At 50.4% G+C, this 17354-nt stretch overlaps 2 protein-coding genes across 5 annotated transcripts in view; one reads left to right on the top strand and one right to left on the bottom strand.

Moving 5' to 3' along the window:
* EPN2 (epsin 2) overlaps positions 1 to 7255 on the top strand; it is a 45923-nt gene extending 38668 nt beyond the window's left edge. For all 3 annotated transcript variants that reach the window (XM_077786902.1, XM_021550221.3, XM_021550236.3), the window contains 2 exons: positions 778 to 993; positions 3031 to 7255. In XM_077786902.1, the coding sequence (XP_077643028.1) occupies positions 778 to 993; positions 3031 to 3350 (536 nt within the window). In that variant the 3' untranslated portion in view covers positions 3351 to 7255. The remainder of the gene's footprint in view (positions 1 to 777; positions 994 to 3030) is intronic.
* Positions 1 to 17354, bottom strand: part of B9D1 (B9 domain containing 1) — a 55378-nt gene that overhangs the window by 35211 nt on the left and 2813 nt on the right. Inside the window, exons 6-7 of one of the 2 annotated variants that reach the window (XM_077786903.1) lie at positions 16699 to 16766; positions 15819 to 15964 (exon numbers count right to left, since the gene is read on the bottom strand). In XM_077786903.1, coding sequence (XP_077643029.1) covers positions 15849 to 15964; positions 16699 to 16766 — 184 coding nt within the window. In that variant the 3' untranslated portion in view covers positions 15819 to 15848. Of the gene's footprint in view, positions 1 to 15144; positions 15965 to 16698; positions 16767 to 17354 lie in introns of those variants that run through there. The other variant, XM_021550558.3, reaches the window with a different exon arrangement.

Here is a 17354-nt window from a genome sequence, read left to right on the forward strand (position 1 = left end):
ATTTTACTGATCAAAAAAATCAGTTTTCACAAAGGGAAGGAAGTGATGATGCAGCAGTAACAGCTCCTTGTTCACATTTTGGCCTGTGCATGAACTCGTGGGGAATGGGCCTTTTGTAATTCGTGGAATTGCACCCTGTGACCTTGTGCTGCATTGACCCAGAAATTTGTTGGACTTCCTAATTCCCAACGTCCAGCATGTTTGGAGCAGGGCTTATGCTCAGAGACTCAACCAGAACCATGCTGACTGAATCTTTCAAATGTGTAAATTCCAGCAGGAAGATGAGAAAGTACCTTCTATGAATACTCTTAATTTATTTTTCCTCTGGTCAATGGTCGGTAAATCAAACTGCCAGACCCTGTCAGTGCTGTGGTACCTTTGCTCTCAGGATGGTTCTGCCTGAAGCACAGCTGGGCTTTTTGAGAAGGAAGCCTTGGCTGGAATCCAGCTAGGAAGGGCACAGCAGTGGTGTAGGGCCAGGGCACAAGCCAAGGCTGTGGAGTATCTGTTCCTTGGAGCCTGTGAGTCCCACCTGGAGCAGCAAAGCTGTGGGAATTCCATCAGTAGAGCGCTGCAACTCTGACTGTAGCTTCTTCATGCTCTGCTAAAGGACGTTGACCTGCTTGCATGCTGAGAGGGTGTAACAGCCTGAAACACTGAGCCCTGACTAACACAAACTTAGCATAAAGCATCTCTGCTCTCACACGCCGCTGGCTTCTCTCTGCCCAGCTCTGTGCATTAACCAGGAGTTCTCTCTGTCCCTTTGTGTTGTTGCAGCTGAATCAGGTTCCACTCTGCCCTCTCAGCACAGTGGTACCACGAGTCCTGATCTCTTTGAGTCCCAGCACTCGAGTGGGACAGCAGGCAAACAGAGCACGGCCCGGAAAACCCCGGAGTCCTTCCTGGGCCCCAACGCTGCCCTGGTGAACCTGGATTCTCTGGTGTCTAAGCCACCACAACCTGTTACTTCTCTGAACCCATTCTTGGCACCAGGTTGGTTTCTGCACAGTCCTCCACGTTTCTGTTTGAGCTTTCCCTTCCTGCAGGAAAACTCTGCACAGCTCGGTGCTGGTGGGGTTAAAGATGGGTGATCTGGGCTTGGTTTTGTTGGTTACTTCAGCCAGCAGATCGTGAGCAAGAGCAGGATGGTCTTGGGGAGGTGTCCTGGGCTCAGCCAGCACCGTGACAGTCCCTGAAAACACAAAGCCTCTGCTCCTGGTCTGCAGCTGAACTTCATTCCAGCAGTTCCCCTCACTCAGAATTATCTGTGTTAGAAGGTTTGGGCTTGCTAAAAATGGTTGAACTTCAGCTGCATTTTGTCAAAACAGGTAAGATTGCCTTGGGAAGGTAACAGGTAGGAGTTTCCTGTGGAAGAAGGTTGGATTTCCCTTTTCCTGGAGCTGCAGCAGGCACAGGAGGTCTCTGACTGCAGTCTGAGGTCTCCGAGAGCAAACTCTGCAGGGTAATTCAGTGAGCTGCTAGTTAGTCTGTCTTAGGCCGGCACAGTGAGCCAGTTTTGATCTGAAAACACATTCTCAGTGTATTGTGGAAAAAAATTGGCTGTTGTAGTTCTCCTGCAAGCTGAGCCTGTTAGAAGTGAGCCTTTGCTTGGAGCAGACTGAAATGGTGACACCAAACATGTGGCAGATGTGTATTTTAAAAGCTGAATTTGCACTGATATTTTCCTGTGTTGCTCATAGGGTGAAACTTGGAAATGCTCTTTCAGTATTTATTTTCATCACTCTCCCAATGGAAGAAAAAGTCAATTTATTAAAATCCCTGAGTAGGAAAAAAGCAGTGATTCTGAGCAGCCTTGGCAGTGAGCAGGGTGAGAGAGGAAATCTGTGTATCTGCCCTTCCCGGGTACTACAAAAAGTTTGTGAGGGGTCACTGGGCCATCCAAATAATCCTGGGCTTGTACACTAAAAGGAATTTGCAGGGCTGGCAGCAATCCAGGGAACCTCAGAGGCTGGGAAAGTTGTGCTCTGCTTTTCTGAGCACCGCTGTAATTCGGAAACAAGTTGTTTACTTTGAGAATTCTTGTCCGAGCTCGGTGCCAGCAACACGAAAATGGAGGTGGCTGCTGGGAGCTTGGAGCAAACACACAAATCACAGAATCCCAGCATGGTTTGGAAGGGACCTTAAGAAACATCCCTGCCATGAGCAGGGACAACTTCCACTGTCCCAGGCTGCTCCAAGCCCTGTCCAGCCTGGCCTTGGGCACTTCCAGGGATCCAGGGGCAGCCACAGCTTCTGTGGGACCCTCAGGGAAGGATTTCTCCCCAGTATCTGATGTGAACTCACTGTTTGCAGTAAAGGAGCACAGAATGCTTGCAAAGTAACATATAAAAAATTAAATCAGTGATGTGGATGTGGTTAGGCTTTTTGCAGGTAACCAAATTTGGAACCTGTGACTCCAGTCAGAGGTGGGAGCTGTGGGTCAGTGAAGGGGTGTGTGGCAAGCACATTTCTCTCCCTCTCAGGATTTTTCATAGAGGTGCACAGAGAGAAATGAAAGAGAAAACAATTTCTATTTCTGCTCCTTGTTTTTCCCATGTGGAATGTGTTTGGAGAATTGTTTCCCTGGGGTGATGCTTGGTTGGATTCTGGTGAGGATTGTTTGAGCCTGGTGGCCAATCCAATCCAATCCAATCCAACCCAACCCAATCCAATCCAACCCACCTGGGGCTGGGCTTTCAAGAGAGGGTCACGAGTTGTGTTAGAGTCAGAGAAAGCAGTGTGTAATTTTAGCATCCTCCTTTTATATAGTATATTAATGTATAATAAAGAAATAATTCAGCTTTCTGAATGGAGTCAGACATGGTCATTCCTTCCCGTTGGGTTCGCCTGCATTGATAATAGGGGTGTTGGAGGCACTGGCTGCTTCCACCCTGTGTTCTGCTGGGGGCAGCTGCTCCACAGGGTGTTTTGGGCGTGGGGATGCACTCGGGGAGCGTTCCTTGCCAGGTCAGATGTTGGCAGCCCCTGGTGCTGACAGCAGTGCCTCACTGTCCCTCCTCTCCCCCGCAGGTGCCGCGACCGCAGCGACTCCAATCAACCCCTTCCAGGTGAACCAGCCTCAGCCTCTGACCCTGAACCAGATGAGGGCGAGTCCCGTGCTGGGCAGCAGCCCCTCCTTCAGCGCCGTGCCCCCGCTGAGCATGGAGCCAATACCTCTGTCTTCCATGGCCCCCGTGCCCGTGGGCATGGCACCGCTGCCGGCCATGGGCACCATCCGGGTGGGCCAGGGGCTGAGCATTGCAGGATCAATGCCCCAAGCTCTGCACAGTACAGGAATGCCGCCAGCAGCCTCCCAGGCTGCAAATACAACTAACCCTTTCCTCCTATAAAGACCCAATTAAAGGAACTTTTCTTTTCTTAGTGTTTCCAGGCTGAAGTCTTTCCAGCGAAACGAACGTGGCCTGTGTGGACTGAACGGTGTGTGAGAGACTTGGAAGTAGATTTGCAGTTTACAGTTATGATCTTTGAAGAGTTGTCTCTACTTACCAGTTAATCTAAATCTAGTCTTTGCTACAGATGGTACCTTACTTTGGCTTGTTGAGCATCATGTGAAATGTTCAGACTTTTCACCAAAGTTAGATTCTGCCCATTTTTGTTACTTTGTTAATCATTTCAAACACACTTTCTAGGGAGAGAACCTGCCACTGGAAAACTCCCTTGGCTATTTTGTAGATGTCAGATCATGTGCTGGATTCCTGAAGTTACTCTTCCCTGCATCTGTCACTTCCTCTGCCCGTGAGATAGACCTGAGGTTCCGAGTGCTAGTGAATGTTTTGCACATAACTACACACAGTTCTAGACTGTTGGTTCACCCATAGTCCTTACTCTTAGAAGAGACCGACCCGGAGGGCCCAGGGGGGCTTGGTTTTTATGCATTAAACATTGCAAACTCGCACTGCTTTGGTATCTCTGAGGTGTGACTGACAACAGCAAGCTTGTCTCGAAAGGAGAATAACACAAAACCCCAGACAAAACACCCAAGACCATGCTCGAGTTGTGCTGTCGTGTGCAGTGTTGAATTCCTACACTACTCTAAGGACTCCTGGAACTCTGTGAGTGGCTGCACTCGTGCTGAGTGAGTGTCCTGCTCTGTGCTTGTCCAGTACCAGCTTCGTTTGGAAGTTTTTTCATGTGTATTTTGTTTTTATTTGACTTAAAATGTGAGTTGAAAGAAAAAAAAAATGGAAAAAACAAAGAAAAGGAAAAAAAAAAAGAGAGATACAGTGGGACAACTTTGAATTCAGTTTCACCGGGGCAAGCTTTAAAACTAATTCAGGCTTAACCTTGCTATATGCAGTTACTCTTGTATACTTTTGCACATATTTTGTTTAGTACAGTTTCATATTTTGAGTTTGCAGAGTTACCTAATAGTCCTTTTTTTGCTAATTTTTATAATGTGGTTCTTATTTAACTGTCTGGTTTTGATAGATTTATCAAGTCTGGCTGAAAAATTAAGATATTGGCAAATGTCATTTTTATGGTTTTAATGCCCTCTTATTTATGGTTTTCGCTCTTTGTTTCTGTAAAGAGAGTTTAAAAGGGAAGATTAACACTAAAATATTTACCTTTAAATGAAGTATTCATAATGCAAATCAAAAACAAATCCTCGTGACTAATTATTTTTAGATGAATTGAATTTGAGCATAACATGAATTAAGACTACATTAAAAAGAAAAAACACTAAAGTCGCCTTTCCCTTGATTTGTTCCCATTTCCCAATCCCCAGACTGGACAGACTTTTAGCCTTGATGAAGATCCCAAGAGAGGCTGTTTGGTTTTATTTTCCTTGTAAAACTTGTGGAGCTGTTAAAAATCCTGATGTACAAACAGAACTTGTTTCATTTTATCCACTGATTTTTCCTGTTGGAAGGTGCACTCCCTGGGATAACTGCTTCCATGTCCAGCCTTCCCTTGGGAGCTGAACCATCCCTTTTAAATGAATGTTCATGTCTGGACTCCTCACCACGCTCAGGGGTTCTGCTGGAGCCCCAGCCCCTCCCAAAAATTCCATGGGAAGGGATTTTTCCTGCCTGCAGGGCACCTCTGAACGGACTTGGTGGCCTTTCCTTAATTTAAGAGGGGGGAAAACAGAATTTTCCACAGTTTGTTGTGGTGGAACAATTCCCTGTGGGGCTGGAGAGGGGCTGGATCCCATGGAAGGAGTGATCCCATGGAAGGAATGATCCCATGGAAGGAATGATCCCATGGAGGTAGTGGATCCCATGGAAGGAGTGATCCCATGGAAGGAGTGGATCCCATGGAAGGAGTGATCCCATGGAAGGAGTGGATACCGTGGAAGGAGTGATCCTGTGGAGGGAGTGATCTATGGAAGGAGTGATCCCATGGAGGGAATGGATCCCATGGAAGGAGTGATTGATCCCGTGGAGGGAGTGATCCTATGGAAGGAAGGAGTGGGATCCATCTCCTGGTGGGAAGCGGAGGCTGAAGGATGATCAGATTTAGGGACCAGCCCAGGCTGGAGCTGTGCAGGTCAGGGTGGCTCTGGCAGTGCATGGAGTGCTCAGTGTTCCTGTGGATGCTCCTGTGCACATGTGGGATCCTCTGGAGCTGGCAGGGAGCATTCCCAATCCTTGGTTTTATAGAGGAGGGAAGAGGGTTGCTGTCCACGCCCAGCCTGTCTTTAAAAACAAAACCAAACCCCATTCCTGTTGCCTTTCAGAGCAAAGCAAAAAGACTTTTTCAGTTGTTGGGAAGTGTAGAGCAGGAAGGGTGTGATTCTTGCAGATGGGGGGGAAGGTGCTTTTTTCCAGCTGATCTCTGACAAGATTCCTCCCAGGTTGTTTTCCCAGTTGGATTTGACCAGCACTGGAATCAAGGTCACTGGGGGTTTGTCCCTTTGTCCCCTGAGCTGCAGCGGGCTGGGGCGTTGTCTGCCCAGCCAAAATCCTGGCCACGTCCTGGGGAATTTTCTAGAGGCCAGATGAGGTTGATAAGAAATATTTAAAGTGCTGAAACAATCTGCAGTTGGAGCTGCCACTGTAAATTTGCTCTGGGAGAGAGCCCTGGCTTAATGAAGCTGTTGAATGGCAAATTGTTGCTTTTCCTCCCAAGTCACTGCCCCCAGAATTTATCCCTTTTATATTAAAACAGGCACATTTATGGCACAGCAAACCCAAAGGAGGCTCCCTGAGGAGCCACAGCCCAAATCCTGGTGCTGGAAATATTTAGGCTGAGACTAACTAAGCCCAGATCCCAGCCTGGCACAGGGCTTGTGGCAGGAGCTGAGTTTGGGAGGAGAAAGAGCTGGTTTGGTGAATGTTCTGGGCTGGGCTGTGTCCCCAGGGGTGACACAGGGGGGTCACTGTCCTGCCTGGGGACGCTCTGAAGGGTCCAGCTCATTTTGTGATGATTTTCCTCCTCTGCAGGATAATCCTCCCTCCCTCCTGACCCTCCACATTTCTGGAGGATATTTGTGTGCCCTATCACATCCCTTCTGCCCTTTTTTCTCCATTTCCCCTTCTTCTCCTTATTTTTCTCACTTTGAAAATATTCAAAGTGCTTTTTTCCCCCCTTTTTGATTTTTAAAAACATCAGTAGCCCAAAATAGCATTACTGGTCAAATTGACCAAAGAGAAAAGTGTTCAATATCTTGTTTAAAAAAAAAAAAAAAGTTAACACACACACACACACACAAAAAAAAACACACACAAAAACACACACACACACTCCTTGGCATAATTTCCCCCTAAATAAGCTCAGTTATTTATTCAGTTTTATGCTCTAGAGAAACTCAGCTCTGTGGAGGGGCAGGGAAGGGAAGGCCTGGTGGGTTGTGGTGTTTACAGTTTTTGGGAGGTCCTGTAGCCAAGGCAGCTCTTGTTCCCCTTGTGCCCCTTTGCTGTTCCAGCTCGAGGTGTTCTCTATGCCTGAATATTGCACAGGTGGGGAGAAAAGAGGAGATTTCTTTTTCCCAGCAGAATCTCACACAACTCTTCCTCTCCAAGTGTTCCAACATTTCCCAAACTGCTCATAACCCTGGGAGCCAGCTGCTTTTTCTGGATTTGTGCTGACTATTGCCATTATTTACTGTATAAATAATTTATCATTTGTACTATTGTATCATAATGTCTGTATCTTTGTGTCTTTTTTTTTTTTTCTCCCCCCCCCCCAGCTATGTCACAGATGTGCTACTTAAAAATGCCATCAGAACAGTGGAAAGACGAGGGGTTTGGAGGTGACTGGTCAGAATTAAAATTGTATTGCTTCTATCCCAGCTGTGTTGCTTTTTCCAGGCTTCTGCGTGGTGTTTGTGCTCCCTTTGCCACCCAAGCCCTGCTCGGTGGAGCTTGGCAGGACGGGTTTGGGGTGAGCTGCTGGAAGGTTTGTGGCACGAGGATTCATCCATGACTTTTCCCAGGACGGGCTGGGAGAGAGGAGGGTTTCCATGGCTTGGCTGAGACCTCAGTGACTCAATAAAAATGCAGATTTGTTGTGCTGCAGGTGACCAAATTCCTTCTTTTAACCACGCTGCCCCTGAAGAGCCCCGTGGAGGGAGCTCGGAGCTCGCTGGAGCCTCTGGATTTGTGTCCAGGCAGGAATTTGGGGAAGGGGGCTGTGGGAGGAGGGTTGGGACAGGAGCTGGGCGCTCCTCAATTCCCATTTTTGTAGCTCAGCCTGGGCTCTGTGGCTCTGCTTCCAGCCTGGGAGCGAGCCAGGCTCTCATCCCGGCTGCCTTAATTAATGAAGGGCACTTCATTAACACCACCGGCAGGAGCTGCCTCTCCACAGCCCCTCCAGCCTCCCTGCTTCGTTTGCTGCCAATCAGGCTGATCACTAATCAATGCTCACTAATTAATGCTGGAGCTGTGGCTCTGGGGAGAAAAGTCTGCTTTGGTGTCGGCTGCCGAAGCCCCGGGAACGCTCCGGTGTCCCTGGAGGAGCCGGGGCTGCCCCGGGTCCCTGGCAGTGCCAGGGCCGGGCTGGGCAGGGCTGGGGCAGGGCAAGGTGCTGGGCTTGGCAGTGGGTGGGCTTCAGTGTCCCTCCCCACCCAAACCCTTCTGGGATTCTCTGGTTCTGCTGCTGCCTCGTGGAGCTGCGCGCTGGCAGCGGGACCCGCTCGGGAGGCTGAGGCTGGGGGCTGTGGTGGCTCAGCTCTTCGGAGGAGGTGGATTCTGGGTGGTTCTGGTGGGTTCTGGGGAGTTCTGGTGGGTTCTGGGGAGTTCTGGTGGGTTCTGGTGGATTTTGATGGGTTCTGGGGAGTTCTGGTGGGTTCTGGTGGATTTTGATGGGTTCTGGGAAGTTCTGGTGGGTTCTGGTGGATTTTGATGGGTTCTGGTTGGTTTTGATGGGTTCTGGTTGATTTTGATGGGTTCTAGTGGGTTTTGGTGGATTTTGATGGGTTCTGGTGGATTCTGGTGGGTTCTGGGGAGTTCTGGTGGGTTTTGGTGGGTTTTGATGGGTTTTGGTAGATTCTGGGCAGTTCTGGTGGGTTCTGGTGGATTTTGGTGGGTTTTGGTGGGTTCTGATGGATTCTGGTGGATTCTGATGGGTTCTGGTGGGTTCTGGTGGGTTTTGGTAGATTCTGGTGGGTTTTGGTGGATTTTGGTGGATTCTGGTGGGTTTTGGTGGATTTTGATGGGTTCAGGTGGATTTTTATGGGTTCAGGTGGATTCTGGTGGGTTCTGGTGGCTGAACTGAGCTGCCCCAGCCCGTGCTGAGCAGAGCCGTGCCCGTGGTGGAGTTTTCTGCTGAGCTTGCAGAGCTGCTCCCCCATCCCACATTTCCTTTTCCTCTTCCTCTGCAGAGGGGTGAGGAGGATTTGCCCGCCCTGCAGAGGAAGAGGCCTCTGGATAAGGATTTATCTTCTGGCTTCCCCTCGCCCACGCCGCTGCTGCGGGGACTTTGCTGAGGTTTGTGCTGGGCTGAGGGTGCAGCTCTGCCCCTTCTGCTCTTCCTGGAGCCGTGGGGACAGGGCTGAGCCCATCCTGTGCTCTGCCTCTGGCACGGCCTCCGCAACACCCTGCGAGCTGCATTTTGGGGAACCAGCAGGATTTATGCACTTCTCACGTTCAAAACTCCCGTATTTTTCAAGTTAACTGGAAAGGTCACCTTTCCCCATTTGTGAGTTGGATTTCCTGAGGACTCCTGCTTGTTTGGGAGCTCGGGACGGGGAATGGTGAAGAGCCAGCGTGGGATGTGGTGGTGGCAGTTCTGGTTTTGTTGATTGTGCCCTGTCACTGTTGAAGCTGAGGAGCTGGAAGTTCCCCTTGGTGCCAGGGAGGTTCATTGGCAGGGTCTGGTGATCCATGGGGAACTGGGAGGAGGTAAAGGAGGAATGTGGGGATTCCCTGGGGGGACACGGCCCATCCTGGGGCTGTGCAGGGACTGAGTTGCGGGACCCTCAGGGTTTTGGGAAATACCTCCCTGAGAGATTAAAGAAAATCCCACAAATGTCCCCGTGGGCAGGGACACCTCCCGCTGTCCCAGGCTGCTCCCAGCCCTGTCCAACCTGGCCTTGGACACTTCCAGGGATCCAGGGGCAGCCACAGCTGCTCTGGGCACCCAGTGCCAGGGCCTCGACCTCACAGCGAGGAATCTGTTCCCCAAATCCCATCTAGCCCTGCCCTCTGGCAGTGGGAAGCCGTTCCCCTTGTCCTGGCACTCCAGGGTCCCCAGTGTCCTCAGGCCAGCTCACATCGCTCTGCCTCAGCTGCTCCTGCCACTGGTGGAGCAAACACCTTCCCATTTCAGGTGAGGGGAAATCCATGACGCCTCAGACCACCAGGATAAAGCCGGAGCAGAGGTGGGTTTGTGTTCCCAGCTCCCTGCCCGCTGCTTCCCGACAGGAAACCTGGCTGGGACACGGCCGAGACCCTGCCCGGCAGGAATGGCATCCCGGCTCCTGCCTGTTTGACCAGGAGAGCTGCTGGGGTCAGAGCTCCACCCGAGCCAGGGGGATGTGGTGGAGCAGAGACCTGGGATTTCCCTGTGGAAAGGAGCCCCGGTGAATCCACCCCCATCCCGGTGCCTGCGGGATCCGTGCCTGCGCTGGGCTGGCCGGGCTGCAGGAGCAGAGGGAGGCCAGGATCCTCCACAGGACCCTGACCCGGCGTGGGCTGATCCCACTCATCCATTCCCAAACCCTCCCGATCCCTCCCATCCATCCCAAACCCTCCCGATCCCTCCCGTCCATCCCAAACCCTCCTCCCGATCCCACCCATCCATCCCAAATCCTCCCTATCCCACCCATCCATTCCCAAACCCTCCTCCCAATCCCACCCATCCACTCTGAACCCTCCTATCCCACCCATCCCTCCCCAGTCCTCCCGATCCCACCCACCCATCCTGATCCCTCCCGTCCATCCCAAACCCTCCTCCCGATCCCACCCTTCTACTCCGAACCCTCCTATCCCACCCATCCCTCCCCAGTCCTCCCGATCCCACCCATCCATCCCAATCCCACCCATCCATTCCAAACCCTTCTCCCAATCCCACCCATCCAATCCAAACCCTCCTGATCCCACCCATCCCTCCCCAGCCCTCCTGGAATTCTCCACAGCACCACGGCGGAACCACCTCGAGTAACGCCGGCGATGGAAAACCATCAGACACCTTCGTGTCCTTCTTCCCCTAGAACCTGTGCAAATCGGGTCTGACTCCTTCCTGAAGTGCTTTTTGTGGCCATGGAATGAAATCCGTGGATTTTCCAAGCTCCAGGGAGGCGGCTCTGCTGTGCTGTAGCAGCCCTGGAGGCCGTGGGCTGCCTGGGGTTGTGTTGGGTGATGGTGGAGGAGGTTTTTTTTTCTGATTTTTTTAATATCTTCATCAGCAAGTCTGGCACTAAATGGAGTGATGATATTCTCTGAGGTGAATTTGGGTACTTAAATATCCTGGCCTGAAAAGGGAGCCAAAAATAGACAGCTTCAGCAGTTCTGTGTGTCTGCTGCTCTTCCCTCTGAAGGACGAGGCTGGATCCCTCAGATCCTGCCGGGAATGCAGCTCGTGCTGTTCCCTCCCTCCCTCCCGGGGGCTCAGCCCTGCTTTCCATCCCGAAGGAGCCCAAAATCCAAGCCCAAAGGATGGGTTCTGAGGGATTTGTGCTGCCCTGTGCTCCCAGCCCCAGCGGGGCTGCCCTGGAGGCTGCTGGCAGCGCTGCAGCCGGGTGGGAACTGCAGGTTTGGGAGATTTTGCTTCCAAAAGTGGAGCTGGCTCCCAGGTTTGCAAATATCCACGAGTGTCTCGGAGCTTGGGGCTTGAGCTGCCCCACGTTTGCCTCAGGAAAATCGCTCAGGGATCCCCTCTGCCCCCGGGGTGGGTGTTGAGAGGGGACAGGGTGGGACCAGGGTGGCTTTTGCCCACCCTGCTGGGGGTGGCGTGGTCTGGAGAACATCCCAAGCTGGAGCTGGGGCTGCTCCAGATGTGCTGCTCAGGAGTGCCCGGACCTTGGGCTGGCTGCTGGGGGGTTCTCGGTGCCCTCGGGGGGGGCTCAGGTCTGAGGGACCCCCTGGAGATGTCCTGGGTGGCTTCTCCAGGGCCACCAGCCCATCCAGCTGCTGCTGGGGCTGCCGGCCCCAAGGGGAGAGGTCCGGGGTGGGGGTCCCAGGGTGGGGGTCCCAGTTGGGGGTCCCGGGTTGGGGTTCCTGCTGTCCCCAGTCTGGGTGTCCCAGGAACGGGGAATGCTCCACGCTGGGGGTGCCAGCCTGGCTCTACCCCTGCTCCCACCCCGCTGCCCTGTGACCCCCCAGCCCCGTGTCCCCCCGAATCTCCAGTGGCACAAACGGGAGGAAACACTACAAACCTGTCAAGAACTGGAACTAAATCCTCAATTTTCTTCAAATGTGTGGCTGCTTTGTGTTTGAGTGTTTGATTTTTTTTTCCTATTTTTTTTTTTTTTTCCCAGCATTTCACAGATCTCCTGCTCCCAAGCCGACACTGCTGCTGTCAGCTCCAATCCGTCTCCTTTTCAGACGGAGATCATTCCCAGCTGGTGGAAAGCAGCCTGGCAGCCTCGGGGGGATGCTCAGCCCCCTGGCGCAGCAGCCTCGGGAGGTGTTTGCCCCCTGCTCCGGGGACAAGGGGCAGTGCCAGGGCAGCCAGCACGGAGCGACTGCCACGGAGGAACGGGAAAAACTCGGAATTCTTCATTCAGCCCCGCAGTTAATTGGTATTAATCACTTCCAGCGCTTCCCTAAAGGTTGGGAGCAGCCACGAGAGGGCAGGAGCTGCTGCTGCTGCTCGGTGGGAAAGGCGCTAAACAATTCCTAAGGATTATCCGAATTATTTTCCTTTTTCTGGAGGGTTTGATCCTCAAGCTGCTGTTCAGTCCCAGTCCTTGGCTGTTCCCTGCCCGCGTAACAGCAGGAAAACTCCCATGGAGTGAATCCAAAGCCTTTCTATTGGAAACCCAGGTGAACCCACTGGGCAGAAATGCTGATGTCTGACTCCATTCAGAAGGCTGAATTATTTTATTATAACTATGCTAAAATACATTAATATACTATCTAAAAGGAGGATACTAAAACTACAAACTACTTTCTCTGACTCTAACACAACTTGTGACCCTCTCTGAGTCCAGCCCCAGGTGGGTTGGATTGGATTGGATTGGATTGGGTTGGGTTGGGTTGGATTGGGTTGGGTTGGATTGGATTGGGTTGGATTGGGTTGGGTTGGATTGGATTGGGTTGGATTGGATTGGATTGGATTGGGTTGGGTTGGATTGGATTGGGTTGGATTGGATTGGGTTGGGTTGGATTGGATTGGGTTGGATTGGATTGGATTGGGTTGGGTTGGATTGGATTGGATTGGATTGGATTGGATTGGATTGGATGGATTGGCCACCAGGCTCAAACAATCCTCACCAGAATCTATCCAAGCATCACCCCAGGGAAACAATTCTCCAAACACATTCCACATGGGAAAAACAAGGAGCAGAAATAGAAATTGTTTTCTCTTCCATTTCTCTCTGTGAAATACCTCTATTAAAAATCCTAAAAGGGAGAGAAATGTGCTGGACACACCTTTCCAGGACAGGAGAGCTGCAGAGACCCCGAACATCTCTCTGGCCTCGGAGCCTCTCCTGTGGCAGAACTTGTTCTCCAGGAAGATTTTTCCCTGCCTGTCTGGAATTTGGAGGATAATCACCAATAAATGACACAAGCAGAGCTCCAGCTGAGAGGTGCTGCTCTTGTGGGGTTGGGAATTCCAGGGCAGGTTTGGAGGGAAGGGAGAGAATGATTAACCAGGAAAGGAGCAGGGTGTTCCAGCTGGGTGAGAGGAAATCTCCGTGAGCCCCTGGCTGCCCTGGGACCCATGGACAGAGATCACAGCCAGTGTCTCTCTACAGAGCCCCCAGAGACACTGGCTGTGATCTCTGCCCATGGAAAAGAGTTTTCAATCTTACAGCATGAATTACCAGCTCTGAGGGTTTGATATCAGTAATAATCAAGTGTGGCACGGGTGCAAAAGTAAAATTTTAGGATTCTAGATGAGGGGTCCAAAGGGACAAGATGGAGGAAATTGGGTGTGCCTTGTCCTTTTTCTCCTTCTTCATGCCCTCCATGTCTCACTGTGGTGTTGGCATTTTTCTGTTGGTCCAGGCTGGGGACACACTGTCCAACGTAGGTGACAGATATTGGCACGTTCTTGTAAATGCAGCCCAGGGAGTTTCTGGTATTTAATGTTTGTCACATCCCACTGAGGGCAGAGCCCCACACGCTGCCCTGCAGGACAGAGCTGGGCAGGGCAGCAGAACATGTGAGAGATCAACAGAATAAACAACCTGGAAACCAGCACAGATAAATTACAACTTCTTCTTTGGCAACAGAACAGAAGGACAGAGACTTTCTACAATTTTGGGATCATCAATACCCCAAATTGGGATTCTGACACTGTCACACCTGAGGAGCAAAGGCTTCAACCAGACAAGGACAAAGGCAGCAGCAAGAACATTTCTGGGAGAGGTTTCTGAGGGATATCTGGGGCTTGGGAAACTCCAAACATCTCCCCTGGGTGATGCCCTCAGGGAAACACTCACAGGGAACTCAAGGGAACTTGCCCAATCCCTGGGGAAGGTAAGTGAAGCTCTTAGATGTGCTCAAGCCACTGAGGAGCCCAAAACCACCTCAAAATCCAACAAAACCCTGAAAAAAATAGGCAAAAATCCCTAATAATGCAGGTGGCAATGTGGGATCTGCTTAGAGGGCAGCTTAAATACCTCAAGGTTCTTTAATCCTGTTTTATGGAGTTTAGGGTTTTTACTTTTCATTTTTAACCTCCCTTCCCCTCAGCTGTCAGGGGAAGCTGGCTCAGGTCCGGTTGGTGCCACGGGGGTGAAACACCCCAGAGTTCCTTTGGAACAGGAATTCAGGGGTTTGGAGCAGCAGGAGGAGGAGCTGGCTGTGAATAAATCCAGGTCTGGGCTGTGCCAGCTTTGCTGCAGTTGGAATGTGGGCAGGAACTGTGCTCCAGGGGAAACTGGGACTTCAGGCAGCAGCAGGAGGTGCAGTGTTTGCCTCCCAAGCCTTCCGAAAATATTTATCCTGCTTCCCAAACTTCTGAAAAGGAAACAAAATTCCTCAAAGTCTCCTCTGAGCCAACAGGAAATGCTTCTGACTTTGGACTGCAACGTGACTCACTTCAGAGATTACAAATGACCAAAACAACTCCATTGGAAGTGTGGAGTCAACAAAAACAAGGCAGGAGATGAAAAATTATCCCTAAAAACGTTTGGAGAAGTATTTCTAGGTCAGATAAAAGGTGCTGCTGCTCCCAGCAACGTTCCAGTGACCACTTTTATGTTTTCAGAAATTAAATTTATTCCACCCCACAGTGGATCAGAACAATCTCTGCCTGGGTGTTTTGTTGAGCTGTGTCCTGGAGGATTTGTGGTTCATCCCTGGGTGTTTTTCCTGGGATTTCTACACTTGGAGGTCTTGCTAGTTCCCTTTTAGGGAGATGGCGTTGTTCTCCTGGGATTTGCAGTCAAACACAAGAGGTTACATGCCCAAAATGAAACGGGAAAATGACTCAGCAATTAGTCACTGCATTGAAACACTTCTTTTTCTCTTCTACCTTTAAGTCGAGCAGAGCTTGGATGATTTAGGGCTTAAAAACATCCTGGCACAAACAAAGAAACCCCTTTAGCAGCAGAAAGACAAATGAATCTATTGATACAACAGAGTTTATTCAGCCTAAAAGAGCTCAGAGGGGGATGCATTTCACAGGACCATTTTGGGAAGGTGCAATAATTTCAATTCCTCATTTGCAATGCAAAAAAAAAAAAAAAAAAAGCCATTAAAAAGAAACTAGGTTTGCAAAGTTTAACTGCAGGGAAACTAATACAGATCAAAACTTTTTGTGTCATTAATTCTACAAAAAGGTGTACAAAAGGCTGCTATAAAAATATTTTGTTACAGGCCTTACTCTGAGACAGTCTAACCCCTAAAAACACTGAATAAAATACAATATTGATCCATAAAACACTGAATGTTATCAATAACATCAATTTCCACAATACTTTAACATTACTGACAGGATTAGGCTTGGACATCATCCCAAATCCTCCGGGGTTGGTGTTTGGAGTTGCACACTCCAAACTCCAAATCCTCAAGGCTGGTGTTTGGAATTGCACACTCCAAACTCCAAATCCTCGAGGTTGGTGTTTGGAGTTGCACACTCCAAACTCCAAATCCTGGAGGCTGGTGTTTGGAGTTGCACACTCCAAACTCCAAATCCTCAAGGTTGGTGTTTGGAATTGCACACTCCAAACTCCAAATCCTCAAGGTTGGTGTTTGGAGTTGCACACTCCAAACTCCAAATCCTGGAGGCTGGTGTTTGGAGTTGGAGTTTCCCTGGAAGGCCCCGGGAGCTCAGGCCTGGTGCAGCCCCTGCGGTCCCTGGCCCACGTCGTAGCCCAGCTTGTGCAGGTCTTTGGTCATCACGTTGAAGGAGACGGTGACGAAGCCCTGGGAGCGCACCCGGGTCACTGGCAGGGAGGGAGGAGCCGTCACAGGAGGGTTGGGGCTCCCTGTGGAGCCCCGGCAGCTGCCAGGACCCAGCTGCAGCTGCCAGGACCCAGCTGCAGCTGCCAGGACCCAGGAGCAGCTCCAGGACCCAGGAGCAGCTGCCAGGACCCAACAGGTCCAGGACCCAGGAGCAGCTCCAGGACCCAGGAGCAGCTCCAGGACCCAGGAGCAGCTGCCAGGACCCAACAGGTCCAGGACCCAGGAGCAGCTCCAGGACCCAGGAGCAGCTCCAGGACCCAGGAGCAGCTCCAGGACCCAACAGGTCCAGGACTCAGCAGCAGCTGCCAGGACCCAGCTACAGCTGCCAGGACCCAGCTACAGCTCCAGGACCCAGCAGCTGTCAGGACCCAGAAGCAGCTCCAGGACCCAGGAGCAGCTCCAGGACCCAGCAGCAGCTGCCAGGACCCAGGAGCAGGTCCAGGATCCAGCAGCTCTAGGATCCAGCAGCTGCCAGGACCCAGAAGCTCCAGGACCCAGCTGCAACTACCAGGACCCAGCAGCTCCAAGACCCAGGAGCAGCTCCAAGACCCAGCAGCTGCATCTGCCAGGACCCAGCAGCTGTCAGGACCCAGCTGCAGCTGCCAGGACCCAACAGCTCCAGGACCCAGGAGCAGCTGCCAGGACCCAGGAGCAGGTCCAGGACCCAGCTGCAGCTGCCAGGACCCAGCTGCAGCTGCCAGGACCCAGCACTCACCTTCCCGGCCTTCGCCCCGTGCCACCACCCTGGGATCTGTGAACTCCGGGCGTCTCCCCGTGAACCAGCTTGGAGGAGAAAAATACAAATTATTAATGCAAAATACAAATTATTAATGAAAAATACAAATTATTGAATGCAAAATTAAAAATTATGAATGTAAAATACAAAGAATGAATGCAAAATACAAATTATTGGCTACAAAATTAAAAATTGTGAATGCAAAATACAAATGAACGAATATGAAAAACAAAACTGCGAGCACAAAATAATAAATTATGAATTCAAAATACAAAATGATGGAAGGCAAAATATAAATTATGAATACAAAATACAAATTATTGAATACAAAATACAAATTGATGAATGCAAAATACAAAATACAAATGAATGAACACAAAAACGAAAGTAAGGAATACAAAAAGCAAAACAGTGAATACAAAATAAAAAATTATGAATGCAAAGTACAAAATTATGAATACAAAATACAAAAAAAAATTATTGAATGCAAAATACAACATAATGAATGCAAAATACAAAATTATGTATACAAAATACAAATTAATGAACACAAAATACAAATTAATGAATACAAAATACAAATGATTGAATATAAAATACAAAAATAATGAATGCAAAATACGAATTAATGGATT

Source organism: Lonchura striata, chromosome 16, assembly GCF_046129695.1.
Source record: "Lonchura striata isolate bLonStr1 chromosome 16, bLonStr1.mat, whole genome shotgun sequence".
Taxonomy (NCBI): Eukaryota; Metazoa; Chordata; class Aves; order Passeriformes; family Estrildidae; genus Lonchura; species Lonchura striata.